This window comes from Osmerus mordax, chromosome 11, assembly GCF_038355195.1.
Source record: "Osmerus mordax isolate fOsmMor3 chromosome 11, fOsmMor3.pri, whole genome shotgun sequence".
Taxonomy (NCBI): Eukaryota; Metazoa; Chordata; class Actinopteri; order Osmeriformes; family Osmeridae; genus Osmerus; species Osmerus mordax.
Window position 1 is genome coordinate 7,329,220 of NC_090060.1, and position 18,286 is coordinate 7,347,505.

The window sequence follows — 18,286 nt, forward strand, 5'->3', positions numbered from 1 at the left end:
GTCCAGTCTGCAGTGCAGTGGTTCTCTGTGTCTGTGGTGTCTCTCTGTCACAGGAGAGACAGTGGGGGAGACCAGAGCTTTGGCTAATCTCTCCTCCAGACAGATGTGAAGAGGGGCGGTGTGTGTGTCTGATGGGGAGAGAATGAAAGAGAAAGAGAGAGAGAAAGTGTGAGTACAGAATGTGTGTGTGTGTCTGTGTGTGCCTGTCTGTCTGAAGTGTGTTTTCAATATTTATGTAAGAACTGAGAGGCTGAGATTAAGTTGCCTTCCAGTCTTCTGTGAGTGCTTCTCTCTCACTGCGCCTGTGTGTGTGTGTGTGTACAAGGGGGAGCCCCCTGACAGTCCCCCTGTCAGACGGGGGGGGGGGGGGGGGGGTTGATCTTCTTACACACATGTGGCTCTGGGTTAACAGCTCACCTACTGGACTAAAGGCTCACATGGAGGAGAGGAGAGGAAAACAGAGATAAGGAGAGGAGGGGGAGGAGAGGAGAGGAGTGAACAGAACAAAGAGAATGAATAAACAAAAAGTAGGGGAGCGATTGTGCAGCCCTGCAGACCTCCCTCACACAAGCCCATGGAAATTCCCTCACAGGGAGGTGAGAAGCAGGGGGGTGGACTCACCGCTAACTGGAATGAGTATTAAACCACACAGAGAGAGAGAGGGGTAAGGAGAGAGAGGGAGGGAGGGGGAGGGAATGAGAGAGGGGGACCAAGAGAAAGAAAGAGAGAGAGAGAGGAAGACAGGGAGAGGGAGCGAGAGAGGAAGAGAAAAAGGAAAAGAGAGAGAAAGAGAGAGAAAGACAAAGAGGGGGAGGGAGAAAGGGGAAAGGGAAGACAGAGAGAGACTGAGAAGAGAGAGACATTTCTGGCACGCCCCTGGGCCCGATGAAAGACAGCTCCACTTTAAACAACATTGTCCTGGGGACCCTGTCATTAATCTTTCCCTAATACAGCCAGGCCTGGCTGCTAGCACCTCAAACCTGGGTGGAAGAGAAGGAGGAAGGCAGAGGAAAAGGAGGAGAGAAGGAGGAGGGAAGGGTGAGACATTAGGAGGTGGGGGAGAGAAGGAGGGGGAAGTGGAGAGAAATGAGAGAGGGAAGAGAAGGTGAAAGAAGAGCAGAAGGTAAACGAAAAAGAGGGTCCAATATGATGGCAGAGGTGAGAGGAAATGAGGTGATAGAGGAGGAGGTGACGAACGAGGAGGTGATGAAGGAGGAGGTGTCAGGAGGTTGTGGAGGAGGTAATATTTTCTTAATATCTGATCTCTACTGAATACTGTATCGAGAAAATGGAGTGCCCATATGTCTTCCAGATGACAGAAGCAGACATGTCCCCCTGCAGCTGACTCATCTCAGGTGCTGGTGATTAGGGCTGAGGCCTGAGGAGTCACATGACCCAGTCACGTGCAAGGGGGTGGGGGTGATAGAGAAGAAGGCCAGCCCACTAAACAACCAAGTATGTGACCTAACCCTAACCCTTACCCCACAACAACAAGTTTTCCTTTGCTAATTAACGACAAAGAAATGTTGGGGGAAGACAGAATAAAATAACAGGGAGAGAGAGATATGGGGGGCGGGGGGAGGGGCAGAAGGAGAAAGGAAAAGAGCAGCAGAGAGGGGAAGAGAGCGGGAGACAGATAAAGAGAGGGAGTGAGGGGAAAGTAAGGGGGGATGAGAAGAGTGAGGAATGAGAGAGAGGGGGAAGGAGAGATTGTAAGTGATGAAGGAAGACAGAAAGAGAGGGAGAGAAAGGAAGAGAAGGGTAGAAAAAGAGAGAGAGCTCCCGTGTCAGGGCCTCTGTGAGAGAGAGCGACGGACAATCTGCATGTTGTCGCTCAAACAGGCCTGCTATTCATCCAGATAAGAGCGTGGCAGTCTGGGTAATTGCCGTGTGGCCCCGCGTGCGGTCGCTCGGCCACATCTCGGCAGCTGAAGGCCTGCCAACACACAATCAAGATGGCCGCCCAAGATAGGCTGTGGTAAACAAACCTGACATGCCTGGAGGCTCCCGCTCTTTCCCCTTCTCTCCCTTCTCCTTTTTCTCTTTCTTTTCCTCCTCTTCTCTTCCTCATCCTCCTCCTCATCCTCCTCCTCCTTCACGTTCTCCTCATTCTCCTCTCTCTCCTAGATCTAATCTCTCCTGCTCTGTGGTTCCCGCCCCTCGTCTCCTCAGTTTGGGATTAGACGGTGGCAGCACTCTAAACTCAACTAGATTAATCCCAAATCTGGATTACACCACCAGTCACTGACTCCTCTGCTCTGTGGCACAGGGTGGCTAGTAAAAGGTCTGTTTTTAGCCTGAAGTAATTAAACAAGGGTGGGACTGGTGTTGGGAACTAGATGAGCTATGACAGTAGAGACTGTCGCTGTTGTTGATGTTGCTGGCTAAGTTTAATTAAGACCTTGTTAAAAGATGTGATGTTGCTGGGGATGCTATTTTTAGACTGTTTTGTGAATATTGAGCATGTGGAGAAGAGAGAGAATAGAGCATTTGAAGAAAATGGAAGTGAAGAGAAAAAAATGAAAAGCGAAAATAGGAAAAACTCCATTGAAGACAACATGAAAGAAACAGATACAAATCTCCCCCCAATGTCTTAACCCTCCTAGTCACCAAGCTCCAGCCAATAACAGTCTGTCTGTGACCTCCAAACAAATACTCACCAATCAGATCGCTGTCCTGTCTATGCTGGTATGCACAGAAGAGCTACTTCATGAGTGCTCCCCCAGACAAGCACCCAGGAAGAGTAACTCTCCTATCAATGTTGTCATTAAAAACAATGTACTGTATATGTCTGAGATAAGAGCGGTCTGTGGTTATCTGAAACAGAGATTGGAGATACTATAACAGAACGGAGATTATGATGCTTTGGCACAAACTGGCCCCACATACAAACTTAACCGGTATGACATTTGGTTACAAAACTCAATTCATGCGAAGCTGAGAGACACAGGGTAATGTATATCTCAGTGGTTAGAGCATTTTACTGCAGATCATGCTTTTACAGTTTCAAATCCCCCTCTCTGTATTTTCTCTCTATGTATGAAAGTGTCTTCAACATGAATGTATTATTATAATGTATCCAGATTAGATAGGTCTAGATGTTCTGTAGAGATCCAGCAGGTCTTAGTGGATCTTCAGTCATGTCTTGACATGACATTCATGTTTATGAGCTGTTGTATCTACAGGATGTGGTACAGGTGTTTGTGTGTGCGCTTGTGTGTGTGTGTGAGGTCCTCTTGCTTATCCTGTAAAGTAAATCTATAATTGTTCGGCAAGTTTATGTGTGCTTTGGCCATAAAACCATGAGGGCCCAGAGGCCTCTAGAACGGATCCAGAATCTACTTAGTCACCCACGTCTGTGACCTTTAACCCCTAGAGAAGAAGAACAAAACTTGAAACCACACCTTGTCACCGCATTGTAGTTGGTACAATAAAACCATGAAACAAGAGAAAACTCTCTCTCTCTCTTTTTATCTTTGTTTCTCTCTCCATCTTGCTTTTTTCTTTCTTTCTTTCTTTCTTTTTTTCTTTATCTTTCTCACTCTCTTTCTCTGTCTGTAGTAAATCCTAAACACCACAAATATTTTCCAGAAGGCTTGATAACAGTGTCTAGTCTGCTACACCCTCTCAAAACACACTCCCAATCATCTGGCAGGGTGGAATGAGCTTCTAGGCCAAGGTCAGGATGGATTCTAAGAGAGAGAGAGAGAGAGAGAGATAATCAGAGAGGACAGATAGAAAAGAGAGAGGGGGGGAGAGTGGAAGGGACTAAAAGTGAGAGAATGAGAGTGTAGGAGAGGGCAGACAGAAAATACAGAGGGAGAGAAAGTGAGAGCGAAAGACAGAGAGGGAGAAAGAACGAGAGAGAATGAGAGTGAAAGAGAGAATGAGAGAAACTGGACATTCTTGTGTCTGTGGGAGTCAGGGCGAGAGCATCAGTGATTTAACTGTTGCTGCTGTCTCATAAACATCCCTTTGTCTGAATCCCTGCAAACAGACTGATGCTGGACTGCACAGTATTATTTATGTGCTTGTGCATTTAAATGTGTGTGCGTGTAGGTGTGCGTGTGTGCTAGGTTTTACCCAGGCCTCCAGCTACAGAGTTCGCCTAGGGAGACCTGCTGATATGCTGATAGAATGCTCAATCCAGTCCCCCCACACAAAAACACACACATATAAAACACACAGCTCGTTCTCCTTGACGCTGAGAAAAAGATTCCAAGGTACATTCAGGCCTGGAGAGACAGGGAGGAGAAGCTGAGGAGGGGAGGAGGAGGATGATGGAGGATAGGAAGAGAGGAGAGGGGGATGAGAGGGTCAACATTTTCCATTTTCAGCTCCACAGATAACTCTGATTCATTCTTCATGACGATGACTTTCATTTCCCAGAATTATTATTTCTGGGAATATAATAATAAATAATTCTTTATTTATTAAAAATAAAGCGATGCAGAGGGGGGACTGGAACCTGCTGTCAAATGCTCTACCACTGAACTGTCCCCATCCCCAGAAGCAGTGAAACACTTATTAAAAGGGTATGTTTGATATGACACCTTGCAAATATATATGCGGTACTGCTCTCTCTGTATCCTGGCAGTAGGTGAACCAAATCAAGTTCCCCTTAAGTTCCACAACAGGTCCTGAAGTCTCTTCTCAGACTGCAGATGTAATCTGTTTGAATTAACATTCCAAGTCAACTTTATCTCCTGCACACTTTCCCTGACAAACGCAGCTGAAAGACCAGCGTTTACCAGATCAGCCATGATAAGAGACCGGAGAGACATTAGTCAGATTAAACTCCTGGCTTGTTTCCCTATCTGTTCTCTCTGGGGCACTCTTAGTCTCTCTGCTGTCTCTCCCTACCTCCCTCTCTCTACTCTCTCTTCATCTCCCCCACTCTCTTCCCCCCCCCCTCTCTCCCCCTCTTTCTCTGCTCTCTCTCCCTCTCCTCCATTTCTCTCACCCTCCCTTCCTACGCAAGCGTACGATCCAGTGTGCTGGAATCCCTTTGAAAGTCAGTGTGTGAGACCTCAGAGAAAATTGTTTAACCGCGTCTGTCAAGGTGTCTTTGTGAGAGATACAGCAGCATCTCTGTGTCAACACACAGGGCTTTGAAGCGCTCTGGCAAGGAGACAGGACAGGTCTGGCGCTCAGGGCTGAGCTAATGACTGGGATGACAGACTTCTCCTTAGTTATCAATTACTTGAATTTGAGTTGTTGTTCAGAGGCACGAGGCCTAGCACAAGGCCACAGTGGAAACTCTGACTGACTGATGTTCTGTTGCAAATTACAGCCGTGGACGACCCCAAATGGGGCATCAATTTAATAGATGCAAGTGAAACATTTCAAACCATCTGACAGTTTTACATGGAAATACGGTTGTCTTTATAATAATGGACATACACAGTGAAATACTTTAAATAGTTATAATTAAACGATTAAAACCCGTGAACCATCGCAAACAATAACTTAACAGAAAGACTCTGGTATTTAGAGTACGTTCTCTGGTTGCACTCCTACAGGTAAGTAAACAAACTAGTCATAGACAGTGATATCTATCTTCTTTTAGTATTAACGTGTATCACATTGACTCTTATGTGTGTGTTCATGTGTTCCTGTCTGCATGCTAGCAAGCGTTGCCTGTTTGTGTTTTTTAACCTTTTATGTGTGGGGAGTGGTGTTTTCTGTGCATTGCCTGTGCATGTGTGTGTGTGTGTGTGTGTGTGTGAATGTGGTGTGTAATTGAAGCATTCTTCCCAGTGAGAGTAAATACAGAGGCTGGCACGCAATAGCAGAAGGGGTTTCTGAGTAATTATCTCTCATTCAGAGAACCGAGGAGCTGAACTAAAACGCCTTCCTTACAGTGAACATTGTGAAAAAAACCTTGGTGCTTCCTCAGATCTTTCATCCTCTTGTGGAAAACACAAATGAAAGGAGAGGATCCTGTTCACAGGCAGACACAGTTGATACTGTACATTCACGGAGGACTGAGACACAGTTGATACTGTACATTCACGGAGGATTGAAGACACTGTGAAAGCCCACAACATGAAAGGGTTTCATGAATGTAAAGCTGAGATGGATCACAATTGAGATGTATCCTGTTACTAAGTAGTCAACTAAAATGGACACATCCAACACTATTCCTCATCCTCTGTCTACCCCCCCCCCCCCCTCCCCTCACACACAGACACAGACACACACACATCGACACACATGGACACAGCTGTAGAACGTTTCTAAGATCGGTTAGAATGAAACAAATCAACAGGGACCTACACCCCTGCTGTACGTGTCCACTCTAATGATGTTAGGATAATATACTATGAACATTAGGCTGCAGTGCTTGAGACATCACATTAAAGGTACATTGATTACATGTTATTTTTTTGTAGCACAGTGTCACCTGTTATGAGGGTAGGCATCTATATGAGTTTCAGTGTGTGTGTGAGAGGGTCTGTGTGTGTGTGTACCTGACTGAGTCTATCAGCCATGAGAGAGGAGAGAGAGACAGAGGGAGAGAGAGAGAGAGAGAGAGAGAGAGAGAGAGAGAGAGAGAGAGAGAGAGAGAGAGATGAGAGAGAGAGAGAGAGAGAGAGAGAGGAGGAGAAACCGATTGCAATAAATATGGTAATAAACACAGAAGCCATAAATCAATCTGTTAAAAACCACCACCCATACTGTGAAGGTATACTTGAGAAAGAAAGAAATGGAGATAGACAGAGCAAGAAATTGGGGGTGAGAGAGAGAGAGAGAGAGAGAGGGAGAGAGAGAGAGAGAGAGAGAGAGAGAGAGAGAGAGAGAGAGAGAGAGAGAGAGAGAAAGCAGTAGAGGGAGGATGAGAGAGAGATAGAAATGGAGGGAGAGATAGACAAAAATAGAGAGTAATAGAGAAAGAGAGAGAGAGAGAGAGAGAGAGAGAGAGAGAGAGAGAGAGAAGAGGGAGAGGAAGAGAGAGAATGAGGGGGAGACAGAGAGAGCGGTGTGTTGGTAAGTGGTACCTTGGGTGGTACACTTCAGGCAAACAAATCATGTTTCAACATATGCTGCGTTTGTCCCAGCCTACAGCTATAGCAAGGCTCCTGAAACACCTCTGCCTGGCGACAATAAACAGGAAATCCCTGGTGCACACACACACAGAAGCACACACACAGAAGCACACACACACACACACACACATACATGTGTATTTTGTTTTTTACAGACACTAGTAAGACAGAGGAGTGTAGTGTAGGTATCGTTGTGTTTACATTATCACAGGACGTGTGGCCTTTCTAGTATACAGCTTTAGTTTTCTAACATGATACGTTTGGCTTTGATCGAAAGCCCACTCAAATTCTTTTTGGAGTTTCTGTATTATGCAGCAATGATTAAAGCAAACTAAGTTAATGCTGGCTGGAGGTAATTCGATATAGGGCTGTTTTTTGTGCTTTCATTTGTAAGTTGACAAAATAACTTGACTGAACCCAACAATCTCAAACTTGTGAAAATGGTGTAAAGGTGGTCCTACATGTGCTACTACCCCAATATAGAAATAGATACTTGTTGTACATCATCACTTTTTTCTACGTTTCAACCAAAAACTCTACCACCCAGAACACGTCATGTCTCTGAAGCATCGAAAAACAAACAACGACAACGAACGTAGAAAGTCCGAGCCGCTGTTTCCGTGGCAATGCGTCTCAAGGAAGTCTGAGGAGTTCGGTTTGGTCGGATGAGTCGGTCAGTCGCCTCTACGTCCAGCCTCCACCCTCCAGCTCACCAATCAGGGACTGGGTCGGGACAACGGTTGTCGACCAATCCTCAAATAGACGGTTTGTTGTTGGCTCCATGAAATCGGATCACACATGTCCGGGTCCCCTAGAAAAGAAGGCGGATAGGAAGTGAGGGGACATTTAACAGGTGAAAACCTCACTCAACACATACAGTACCTTCCCACCATCTAGCGACACACCTACCCAAGAAAACTCTACAGAAATGGGGCCATTGAAAATAACATTTCACCAGGCCCTGAAACAGGTTGAGATATTGATCAGGAGCTGCCATGCAAGCCCTATCGATCCCAACCTTTCTGGACCCCGCTCAAGCTGGGACCTTCACCAATATTTACGAACACCCATAACCTCAACAACACGTAAGACTTGCAGCCAACCAAGGAGAGATGATTCATCAACAGCACAGCAGATACAATGGAGAGGAGGAAGAACCACTGCGGCCCGCACCGATGGAGGTTTGACAGCACAGTATTTTCACCACATTGATTGGATGACTGCCCTGGGCTGAGTCAGGTGGTGCCTAAGTAGTGTTCTGTGATTGTGTGAGTGCCCCCGCTCCCAGGGGCCAATCAAAAGAGAGGTAGGCGAGAGTATCAAGTCTCTGACACAATCTGTGAGAGACAGCTCCAAAACTCAGAGCTTTTTTCTTGTCCTTCATTTTAGCAAGAAGGTTTTTTCCCAAATCCATTTAATTTCACTCATGTTTTTAAGTCATCAGATTCGAATTAATCATTGTCAAATTGGTACTTCTTGTTTCTTTGGGGATAGTTTAACCCGGTGTGGTGAAAGTACTGTGCCATCATTAAGCCTGGAGCTCTCACACACAGCTCTCTACTGCGCTACAGCAGCTTGGCGGGGAGGCAGGCGAGAGAGAGGGCACTCAGAACTAGCACACTACCAAGGCCAGCCAGTCCAGGTTACTCACACGCTGAGTGAGCCGCTGCGCTCACTTCTTCTTCCCTCCTAATGACATCTTTTCAGTTTTTTTCTTCTGGTCCTCGTTGAACAAAAGACACACCTTTATGTTAGCAAGCGGTTGTACAGGTGCGGAACCGCAGCCCCGCCCAGACTCAGTGGGGGAGAACTGGTGGAACCAGAAGACCAAACACGTGATTGGACCCACGGAGACACTGGGAACTACCCAAGACAGTCCCCTCAGGTGAGCTCACCGCCCGGAAAGGGCTTGGTACATCTGACTGTACAGGCAGAGAAGTATACAGGCAGACAGACACAGACAGACAGACAGACAGACACAGACAGACAGAGACAGACAGATAAGAGGATCTACCTCAGTCATGGCATCATCAATCTGCTTCAGCTCCTCATAGTGGTCACGAGAGTCTCTGAGAGGCTGCACCATGATCTCCTCTATCTGAGGAAAGAGCTGAGACACACACACATCACGCGCACACACACACACATCACACACACATCATAGAGGAGGAGGTCAGTACACACACATCGCAGAGCAGGAGGTCAGTACACACACACACACACACACACATACACACACACACACAGAAAAGTACTGGAAACATCTACCTTCATGACATTCTCAAACATGGGGATAAGGACGAACTTGATGAAGCCGATCTGGGCAGTGGGCTTGGTGACCTTGTCTCTGTCCATGAACGGGGCCACAGGCAGCCCCTCCGACTTCTCCCTGTCACTCTAGGGACCAGGAACAACCAATCAATCAAGAAATAAACCAATCAATCAATCAAATCAGTCAACCAATCAACCAATACATCAATCATTCAACCAATAAATCAACCAGTCATTCGATGAGTACAGATGGAGGATGACAGTAGAAATTCCAATCAGAAGACAGAGACTGGTGTTGCATTGTGGGTGATGTAGTCCTGACCTGCATGAAGTATTCCTCCAGCAGACAGTCCACCCATGGCTCAGCCACCTCGGTGGGGCGCACCTCGTTGGAGATGTCACAGCATTTGATTAGGACCATTTTCAGCTGAACACATATACACGCACACACACACACGCACACACACGCACACACACACATCACATATGGTCAATTAAATTAAACACCTTCACAATGTGTCCCCACAGATGTATATTGACCCAGGTGTGTGTGTGTGTACAGGTGTGTGTGTACATGTGTGTTACTCACGCATGTGACATGCTCCTCGTTGGTGAAGTCAAAGTTGTCAACCTTCTGCTTGAAGGAGTCCAATATCTCCCCATGCCGGGCCATGTCTGTGGCCAGGATCAGAGTAATAATAGCCTGAAGAAGGAGGAGGACAGGAAGGAGGAGAAGGGGAGGAGGAGGAGGGGAAGAGGAGGTTGAGAAAAGGAAGGCGGAGCACCGTGGATGAGGAGAAGGAGAGAATGGAGGAGGAGGAGAGTAATGGAGAGGAGGAGTAGAAGGAGGAAGGGAAGTGAGAGGAGGACAAGATGGAGAGAGTAGAGGGGATCTATGGTTAATGTTAGGGATGAAGTGGACATGCTATAGAGCGTGTTTAGGCTTTGTGAACAACTCCTGGTTCTATTTCACAGCAAGACCAAAGCAAGAGCTTAGAACAGGCCAGCTTCTCCCTGTGTCCCACCTGTCTGATTTGCTTGTAGGCCTCAATTTCCACATTGGCGAAGATGTTGCATTCTGGGAGGCAGAGGATCTGAAAGGCCACGGCACAGTGGTGGTTCTCCAGGGGAGAGATGTCGTTGTAACGTACTGCCAACTCAGTACGTGCATTGATCTGGTACCTGGTAGAGTGAAACACACACACACATACATACATGTGCACAGATGTGCGCCCACACACACACACACAAAAACACACACCTCATTCAGCATATTCATTACCTGAACAGGACAGCATTTCAGTGTGTCTTCCTCTTTGCAAACAATTTATGAAAGAAACGCACACATCTGACTTGGCATTGAAAGTAACTCGGCACAAGCATCTAGTTTTCTTGCTACAGTATTTATCTAACTATTTGTCTGTCTGTTTATCTGTCTGTCTGTTTATCTGTCTGTCTGTCTGTCTGTCTGTTTGTCTCTCTGTCTGTCCCGTTTCAAACCCCCTCAGTGCTGTTTCTTCCCCCAAACACCTTGAGAGGTGTGGCCTGGCTGGCCTGATTCCACAGAGCGGAGGGGCCAAGTGTTGTGGATGTTCCAGAACATGCCAGAGTGAGCGAACGGCCATCTGCGCTGCTGTGTCTGTCAGCAGCTCCTCACCGAGCCAGCTAAGGCTGCAACGGAGACAATTCTACGGCTGTGTCTCAAATCTCTAAGGTGGTTTCCTCTACTCCTCCTTTGCTTGATCCTGAGCTAGTGGCTGCGGAGTTAAACTGAACTGAACAGGTCGGTGCTAGAATGCTCGTGTGCTCTCGTCCCGATGCTGGTGTAACGCGGAGAGCAGGTGAGCGGAGGAGGACAGGAGTGTGCTTGACAGGATTGAGCCCCACCCTGGAGGGAGGGGGGAGGGGGGGAGGGGGGGAGGGGGGAGGGGGAGAGTCTTACGTGTTGTTGTATCCAGGGTGGTCCAGGTCGTGACACACAGCAGCTGTCATGAGAATACCTATGTCTGTCAGGGTTAGCTTCTCCTGAGGAGCACACACACACACCACAATGTAATACAGTGCAATCTAACACTGTATGTTTCAGAGACACCATGTCCTGTGCATAATCAGATCTACTGGAGCTGTCTGTCCTCCCCTGGTCAAATCTCCCTTCATCATCTTCCCCCTTCCTCTCCTCACATCCTCCCCTCTTCTCCTTTCCTCTCCTCCTTTCCACTCTACACCTCCCTTCCTCTCCTCCACCTCTCCCCTACACCTCTCCCCTCCTCCCCTTCCCCACCTCCCCCCCCCTCCTCCCATCCCCTCCCCCCCTCCAATCCCTCCCCTCCTCACCTGCAGGTTGCACAGGTTGATCATGCCGTACATCATCTGGCTGACACAGAAGCAGTGGCGGAAGTTGTGGAATGGGTTGCTGCGGTAGTTCTCCTGGATGCCCAGCTGGGGGAGACAAAGAGACAGGCAGTGTGCGCTGGGGTGTCAGCCTGTGTCATAGGACCAACCTAGCCGGTTCATCCTGTGTGTCCTCAACAAATCATCTTTAAACTGAGCCTGGAGTGTGCTCTGGCTAGGCTGCGCATCTGGAGACCACCTGCTGGGCTCTGTGTCAATAAAGCGTGTCCCAGATGGCACCCAAACAGAAGTGCACTGTACTTAAACACAGACACACATGCACACACATATGTGTGTTGAGTCCGCTAATGGTATACTTTTACCAGCCAGCGTTTGAGAGTGATGGGGTTCATGTTGAATTCCTTCACCAGGCCCAAATCATGGTACATGTATTCCAGACAGCTCAGCATCTGGACACACACACACATGTACACACACACACACACACACAATTAAATGTACTGCATGGGTATAGAGTGAAACAACAGATCTCAGTGACTCATGCTAGTGTGAGGTCCACCCACCTCATTGTGCTCCCAATGCCAGACGTCAAAGGTAGGCTTCTTGAGGGCCTCAATGGTCTCCTGGGACAGGGTGTACTGTGTGTGTGTGTTTGTTTGTTTGTTTGGGAGAGGAAGGAACAGGATCTCACTATCATCAGTGGCACATACACATGCATATCCACGTACACACACACACACACACACACACACACACACACACACACACACACACACACACACACACACACACACACACACACACATACCTTGGGATAGCTGGGCACATCCCTCCTGGGGGTCAGCTTCTTCCCGTCATCACAGAAGTTGTATTTACAGGGACAGTTCACCCTGTAGGGGGCAGTCAACACAACACACTCATCTAAAAACCCAACCTGACGCCCACCCTTCTCTCTTACACAAAATCTATAGCAATTGCGACATAGTCTCATAGTACACATATGTCTCTCAATAGAATGTGTGTTGCTCTAGCACCCCCGGTGGCGAGGCAGGGTGGCAGCACGGTCTGAGCAGGTTTGGAACCTCCAGAGTCTCACCTGCCCCCTCCTCTGGACGTCATCTCATCTCTCAGCTTCCTCAGGTCATTCTTGCACTTCTCGATCTCCACCACCTTCAGGCCCTCCACTGGAACAGCAACACAACAGCGAGCCATCAACAACAACGGCTCAATCCTGTCCTCGCGTTTGCGTGTTCTCCACTGTCCCTCACTGCCCAGTCATTGTGAAGTGAGATACTGTGTGATGTGTGGGGAACTCCGTCATAATACGAACACATTTATTCACATTCGCATTTATCAGTTTGCCAAAGCGACATACAGGGGTGGGTTAGAAGTCAAGTGCTCCGCCCCCCTGAGGTGAGAGGCGTGTCTGAGTGTACTGGGAGGAATGGAAGCAGAGGACATGACACCTACGCTCCACTCTCTTCTCCAGCATGGCCAGTCTGTTGGTCACCTCTGTCTTCAACTCGTTGATACGGAACGCCCTGATGGGAGGTAAGAGGAGGAGAGAGGAGAGGAGGAGAGGAGGAGAGGAGGAGAGGAGAGGAGGAGAGAGAAGAGGAGAGAGAAGAGGAGAGAAGAGGAGAAGACAGGTGAGGTGGAGAAGAGAAGAGAGAGGAAGAAAGGTGAGGAGGGCGATTAGTTTGGAAGGATAGATACCAAGCAGAACGACCGGGGAAAGTGAATAAACACACAGACACACACACACACCACACACACCACACACAAACATCCCATTGGTACTTACCTGCTAAACTGTTCCGCCACCTGAGACAAAACATTCTGGAACATGTCCTCTTTGTCTGTGGAGGCAAACAACCCACATCAGTCTCTCTCTCTCTCCCTCCTGCCCTCTCTCTTTCTCTGAGCGTGTGTGTGTGTGTGCATCACCTCCTAGCTGACCCGTTGACATAGCAACCACCTTGTACAGGGAGCTGGGGAGAGATAGAGACAAGTTGACGTCACCAGGAGAGGGACAGAGACCATGTGTCATTCTAAAGAGTTGTTGACACCAGAGTGAGGGATGATGTTACTTGGGAGAGTTGGTTGGCATCGTGGGGTCGATGGAGACCAGAGCCCCTTCCGGGTCCACCATCATGATGGAAGTGTTCCTGCAGGAGAAGGACGGCTGAGATTAGCTTTGAATCTCAGCTTGAAAGAGAAGGATGGAGCGGGAGATAGGAGGAGTTCCGAAGAAAAGGAAGTGGGGTGAGGGGGTTGAGAGGAGAAGGAAAGAGTAGATGAAAAGGAGAAGGAGAGACAGAGAAAAGAAAGAGGAAGTGAGAGAAGGTGTTGAAGAAGAAGATAGAGGAGGTGAGAGAAGGTGAAGAAGAAGAAGAGAGAGGAGGTGAGAGGAGGTGTAGAAGAAGAGAGAGGAGGTGAGAGGAGGTGTAGAAGAAGAAGAGAGAGGAGGTGAGAGAAGGTGAAGAAGAAGAAGAGAGAGGAGGTGAGAGGAGGTGTAGAAGAAGAGAGAGGAGGTGAGAGGAGGTGTAGAAGAAGAAGAGAGAGGAGGTGAGAGGAGGTGTAGAAGAAAAAGAGAGAAGAGGTGAGAGGAGGTGTAGAAGAAGAAGAGAGAGGAGGTGAGAGGAGGTGTAGAAGAAGAAGAGAGAGGAGGTGAGAGGAGGTGTAGAAGAAGAAGAGAGAGGAGGTGAGAGGAGGTGTAGAAGAAGAAATTTCTGACCTGGGGATGTTAGAGGAAGAACACAACAGCTCCTTAATGTCACATGGGCTGCAGTAACGACTGAACACCACCTGAGGGAGACAGAGAGTAGACAGTCAGGCAGCCAGAGAAACAGACAGTCAAGCAAGCAAGCAGGCAGGCAGGCAGGCAGGCAGGCAGGCAGGCAGGCAGGCAGGCAGGCAGGCAGGCAGGCAGGCAGGCAGGCAGGCAGGCAGGCAGGCAGTGAAACAGATAAACAGAGAGGCAGGCAGGACTGAGGCAGCGAGGTAGATAGGTGATGTTCTGACTGTATAACACCCTCAGAAGGACACCTTGACACACCTGCCCTACAGTGACCTCCTGGGTTTGAGTTAGAGGGGAGTCATAGGAGTAAGGCTGGTCCTTTTGCTGATCTGACTACACCATCTGATGACTTTGGTCATTTTGAGCGTATTTGTAACTTCCTTAACTTCCTTGTCCCTGATGAACTGTTGCTACCTGCTTTCATCCCACTTGAAGATATTCTGACTAACAGGTGCTGCAGACAAACACTCAGGCCCAGCCTCAGCCCTCAGCCCTAGTCTCACCCCCAGCCTCAGCCCTCAGCCCTAGTCTCACCCCCAGCCTCAGCCCTCAGCCCTAGTCTCACCCCCAGCCTCAGCCCTCAGCCCTAGTCTCACCCCCAGCCTCAGCCCTCAGCCCTAGTCTCACCCCCAGCCTCAGCCCTCAGCCCTAGTCTCACCCCCAGCCTCAGCCCTCAGCCCTAGTCTCACCCCCAGCCTCAGCCCTCAGCCCTAGCCTCACCCCCAGCCTCAGCCCTCAGCCCTAGTCTCACCCCCAGCCTCAGCCCTCAGCCCTAGCCTCACCCCCAGCCTCAGCCCTCAGCCCTAGTCTCACCCCCAGCCTCAGCCCTCAGCCCTAGTCTCACCCCCAGCCTCAGCCCTCAGCCCTAGTCTCACCCCCAGCCTCAGCCCTCAGCCCTAGTCTCACCCCCAGCCTCAGCCCTCAGCCCTAGCCTCACCCCCAGCCTCAGCCCTCAGCCCTAGTCTCACCCCCAGCCTCAGCCCTCAGCCCTAGCCTCACCCCCAGCCTCAGCCCTCAGCCCTAGTCTCACCCCCAGCCTCAGCCCTAGTCTCACCCCCAGCCTCAGCCCTCAGCCCTAGCCTCACCCCCAGCCTCAGCCCTCAGCCCTAGCCTTACCCCCAGCCCCAGCCCTGTGAAGATCTGGATAGAATAGAAGTGGGAAGCCTGTGACCAAATCACAAGGAGTTGTGTAAGTTGTGTAGAGCGGGGACCAATCACAAGGATTTGTGTAGACCGTGGGACCAATCACAAGGAGTTGTGAGAAACACAGGGCCAATCACAAAGGGTTGTATGGAATGTGCTGGCAACAGGTGGCTGTGCTGTCAGTAGTGCCAGCAGCACCTGTGCCCTGCCCCCTCTCCCCTCCCCCCCAGGGTCTATATATAATCCCCACCTCACACAAGAGGCCATCCTGGGTCTTTGTCACCTGCTGCAGCTCCCCCCCTCTCCCTCACTCCCCCTGGCCTCCATGGCACCCCAGCCCCCAGGGGATCCAGCACAAGTCTTAATAAGGCTCTGAGCTTGAGGGAGGGGGGGGGGGGTGAACTGTCACTGACTCCCAGAAGTCATGTTTCTAACATACAGACGCACTGATCAGGAACCTATGAGGAGACAGTTCACCAAGGTTCAGTGGTTGTTGTAGAAGGATGAGAGGATACTGGAAAAGTTAAAAGGTTTCTGCAAAAAGTATGGAGGTTACTTTATTGCTACTTTACAATGTTACTTTATTGTGGTTACTATGGCGTCCACTCCAGTGTAGGAGAAGCAGGCTCAGAATTTGGCGGAGACCTCCTCATCTCTTTTCTGATCCCCCCTCTCCTCTTCTGACCTCCTTCTCCTCCCCTGACCTCCTTTTCCCCCCCTGACCTCCTTCTCCCCCCCTGACCTCCTTCTCCTCCCCTGGCCTCCTTCTCCTCCCCTGGCCTCCTTCTCCTCCCCTGACCTCCTTCTCCTCCCCTGACCTCCTTTTCCCCCCCTGACCTCCTTCTCCCCCCCTGACCTCCTTCTCCCCCCCTGACCTCCTTCTCCTCCCCTGGCCTCCTTCTCCTCCCCTGACCTCCTTCTCCTCCCTTGACCTTCTCCTCCCCTGACCTCCTTTTCCTCTCCTGACCTCCTTCTCCTCCCCTGACCTCCTTCTCCTCCCCTGGCCTCCTTCTCTTCCCCTGGCTTCCTTCTCATCCCCTGACCTCCTTCTCCTCCCCTGACCTCCTTCTCCTCCCCTGACCTCCTTCTCCTCCCCTGGCCTCCTTCTCCTCCCACTTCCACCTCCTCCCTTTCGTCTGACCTTTAACCTGCACAACGAGACACATGTCACATCCAGAAGCCCTCTAACGAGACAGAGACACACATTTTCACGTACACACACTCATGCATGTACGTAGACACACACTGGGTCACCCAGGTGGCTCGCTAGGTAAGATCAGTAATAATTAAAAAAGGCTAAATAAATGATCTACTTAAAAGGGCACACAGAGCACAAGTCCAGGACAGACAGACAGAGCAACAGGGCCAGGGAGAGGACCCACCTTCTGCACCTTCCCCTCCACATCCAGGTAGATGGTCTTGGGTGCGTAGGAGGACGAGCCGGACCCCATGGTGACTCTTCCACACTCTCTCTTTCCCTGCCTCTTTTTCTGTGACTGTCTTCTGTATTATTTGTCTCTCTCACTCTGTCTTGCTCTCTCTCTCTCTCTCACACTCTCTCTCTCTCTCTCTCTCTCTCTCTCCTTCCTGAAGACCTCCTCACAGACACAAAGACACACTGTCACACAGTCATCCTACAGGGACCTGATCACCCAGCGAAGCCTCCCTGGATCAGAAGCTGCAGAGACACAGAAGTGCAGTGGTGTTCTAACAGAGTCCGTCACATGACAGGAGGAAGCAATCACATCTGAACAGAGGAATTCATGTGGATATCCACATAGCTGACAGTATGATCCTAACCCTCTAATTCATAATGGTTCTAGAAATCAAGATACTTTAAAACACATATACAAACAGCACTGAACCACACACACCATAACGCATGTTAAACTACAAAAGCTGAACCACATTATCACACACAAAACCAATCACTCACCATAACACACTACGCAAGTGAACACCAAAGCATGCATCCTCTCAACACTGAATAAAAAATTGATCAGTGTCCACCATCGACACTCTGAAATCAATCCGTCAACAATCAAGCAAATAGTCAAACAAAAAAACAACAGATCAACAAACCAGCAACACAAACACAAGCAGAAAAAACAACACAAACACGCACAAACAAACAAACACAAACAAACAAAGCCGTCCGTGTTGGCCCCCTGTACTCACTGTGTGGTCAGTGTGGTCCTGAGTGTGAGCGTGTTGTAAACAGCACAACAGACAGCTTCTCCTCAGACTGGGGGATGATGCTCTCCCAGACACTGCTGCTTATGCTGGTCCACGAAGCTGGCCGGAGGAGGAGCCTGGGAGGAGGAGACAAGGGGTGGGGAGAGCGGGGGAATTGAGAGAAACAAGAGGTGGGGAAGGATGGAGAATTGAGGGAGAGAGTCCTAGAGAAAATGAGAAAGAGGGGCAAGAGAGAGAGAGACGGAGAGAGAGAGAAAGAGAGAATGAGAAAGAGAGAGGGAGATAGAGAGAGGTAGGGGCACCTGGGGGTTTTGCCGTTCTCTTGTACATAATTGGTACTCTGGTTGGTTGCCAGGGGTAACTAGAGGGAGTAAATACAGGCCGAGGTATCTTCTTCAAACCGTTTGAAGAGCCTGTGAGAGCTTCTATCTTTCAGGTCCATGAAAGCTTCAACAGAGAGGAGTTCACCCGTACG

General features: G+C 49.3%; 1 protein-coding gene across 2 annotated transcripts; it reads right to left on the reverse strand.

Moving 5' to 3' along the window:
• Positions 1 to 8,721: 8,721 nt before the first annotated feature.
• Positions 8,722 to 17,066, reverse strand: pde9ac (phosphodiesterase 9ac). Of its 2 annotated transcripts, none has more exons than XM_067246374.1 (18): positions 16,998 to 17,066; positions 14,410 to 14,480; positions 13,763 to 13,840; positions 13,620 to 13,663; positions 13,477 to 13,531; positions 13,143 to 13,213; positions 12,769 to 12,856; positions 12,481 to 12,562; positions 12,236 to 12,310; positions 12,035 to 12,121; positions 11,655 to 11,759; positions 11,263 to 11,345; positions 10,346 to 10,502; positions 9,910 to 10,023; positions 9,643 to 9,747; positions 9,318 to 9,446; positions 9,064 to 9,159; positions 8,722 to 8,766 (listed from the first exon to the last, which is right to left on the reverse strand). In XM_067246374.1, exons 1-18 carry the CDS (start codon positions 17,064 to 17,066, stop codon positions 8,722 to 8,724), a joined length of 1,554 nt encoding a protein of 517 aa, XP_067102475.1. The 2 variants fall into 2 exon arrangements, with proteins under 2 accessions (XP_067102475.1, XP_067102474.1); XM_067246373.1 differs by having other exon boundaries at positions 8,722 to 8,772.
• Between the last annotated feature and the right edge of the window lie 1,220 nt (positions 17,067 to 18,286).

Coding starts and splice junctions, on each gene's coding strand:
- pde9ac (XM_067246373.1), bottom strand. CDS start 17,066: ATGGGGTCCGGCTCGTCCTCCTACGCACCCAAGACCATCTACCTGGAT. Junction 13,841..14,409: donor TCTTCCTCTAACATCCCCAG/GTCAGAAATTTC, acceptor CTTCTCCTGCAG/GAACACTTCCATCATGATGG. Junction 11,346..11,654: donor TCAACCTGTGCAACCTGCAG/GTGAGGAGGGGA, acceptor TGTGCTCCTCAG/GAGAAGCTAACCCTGACAGA.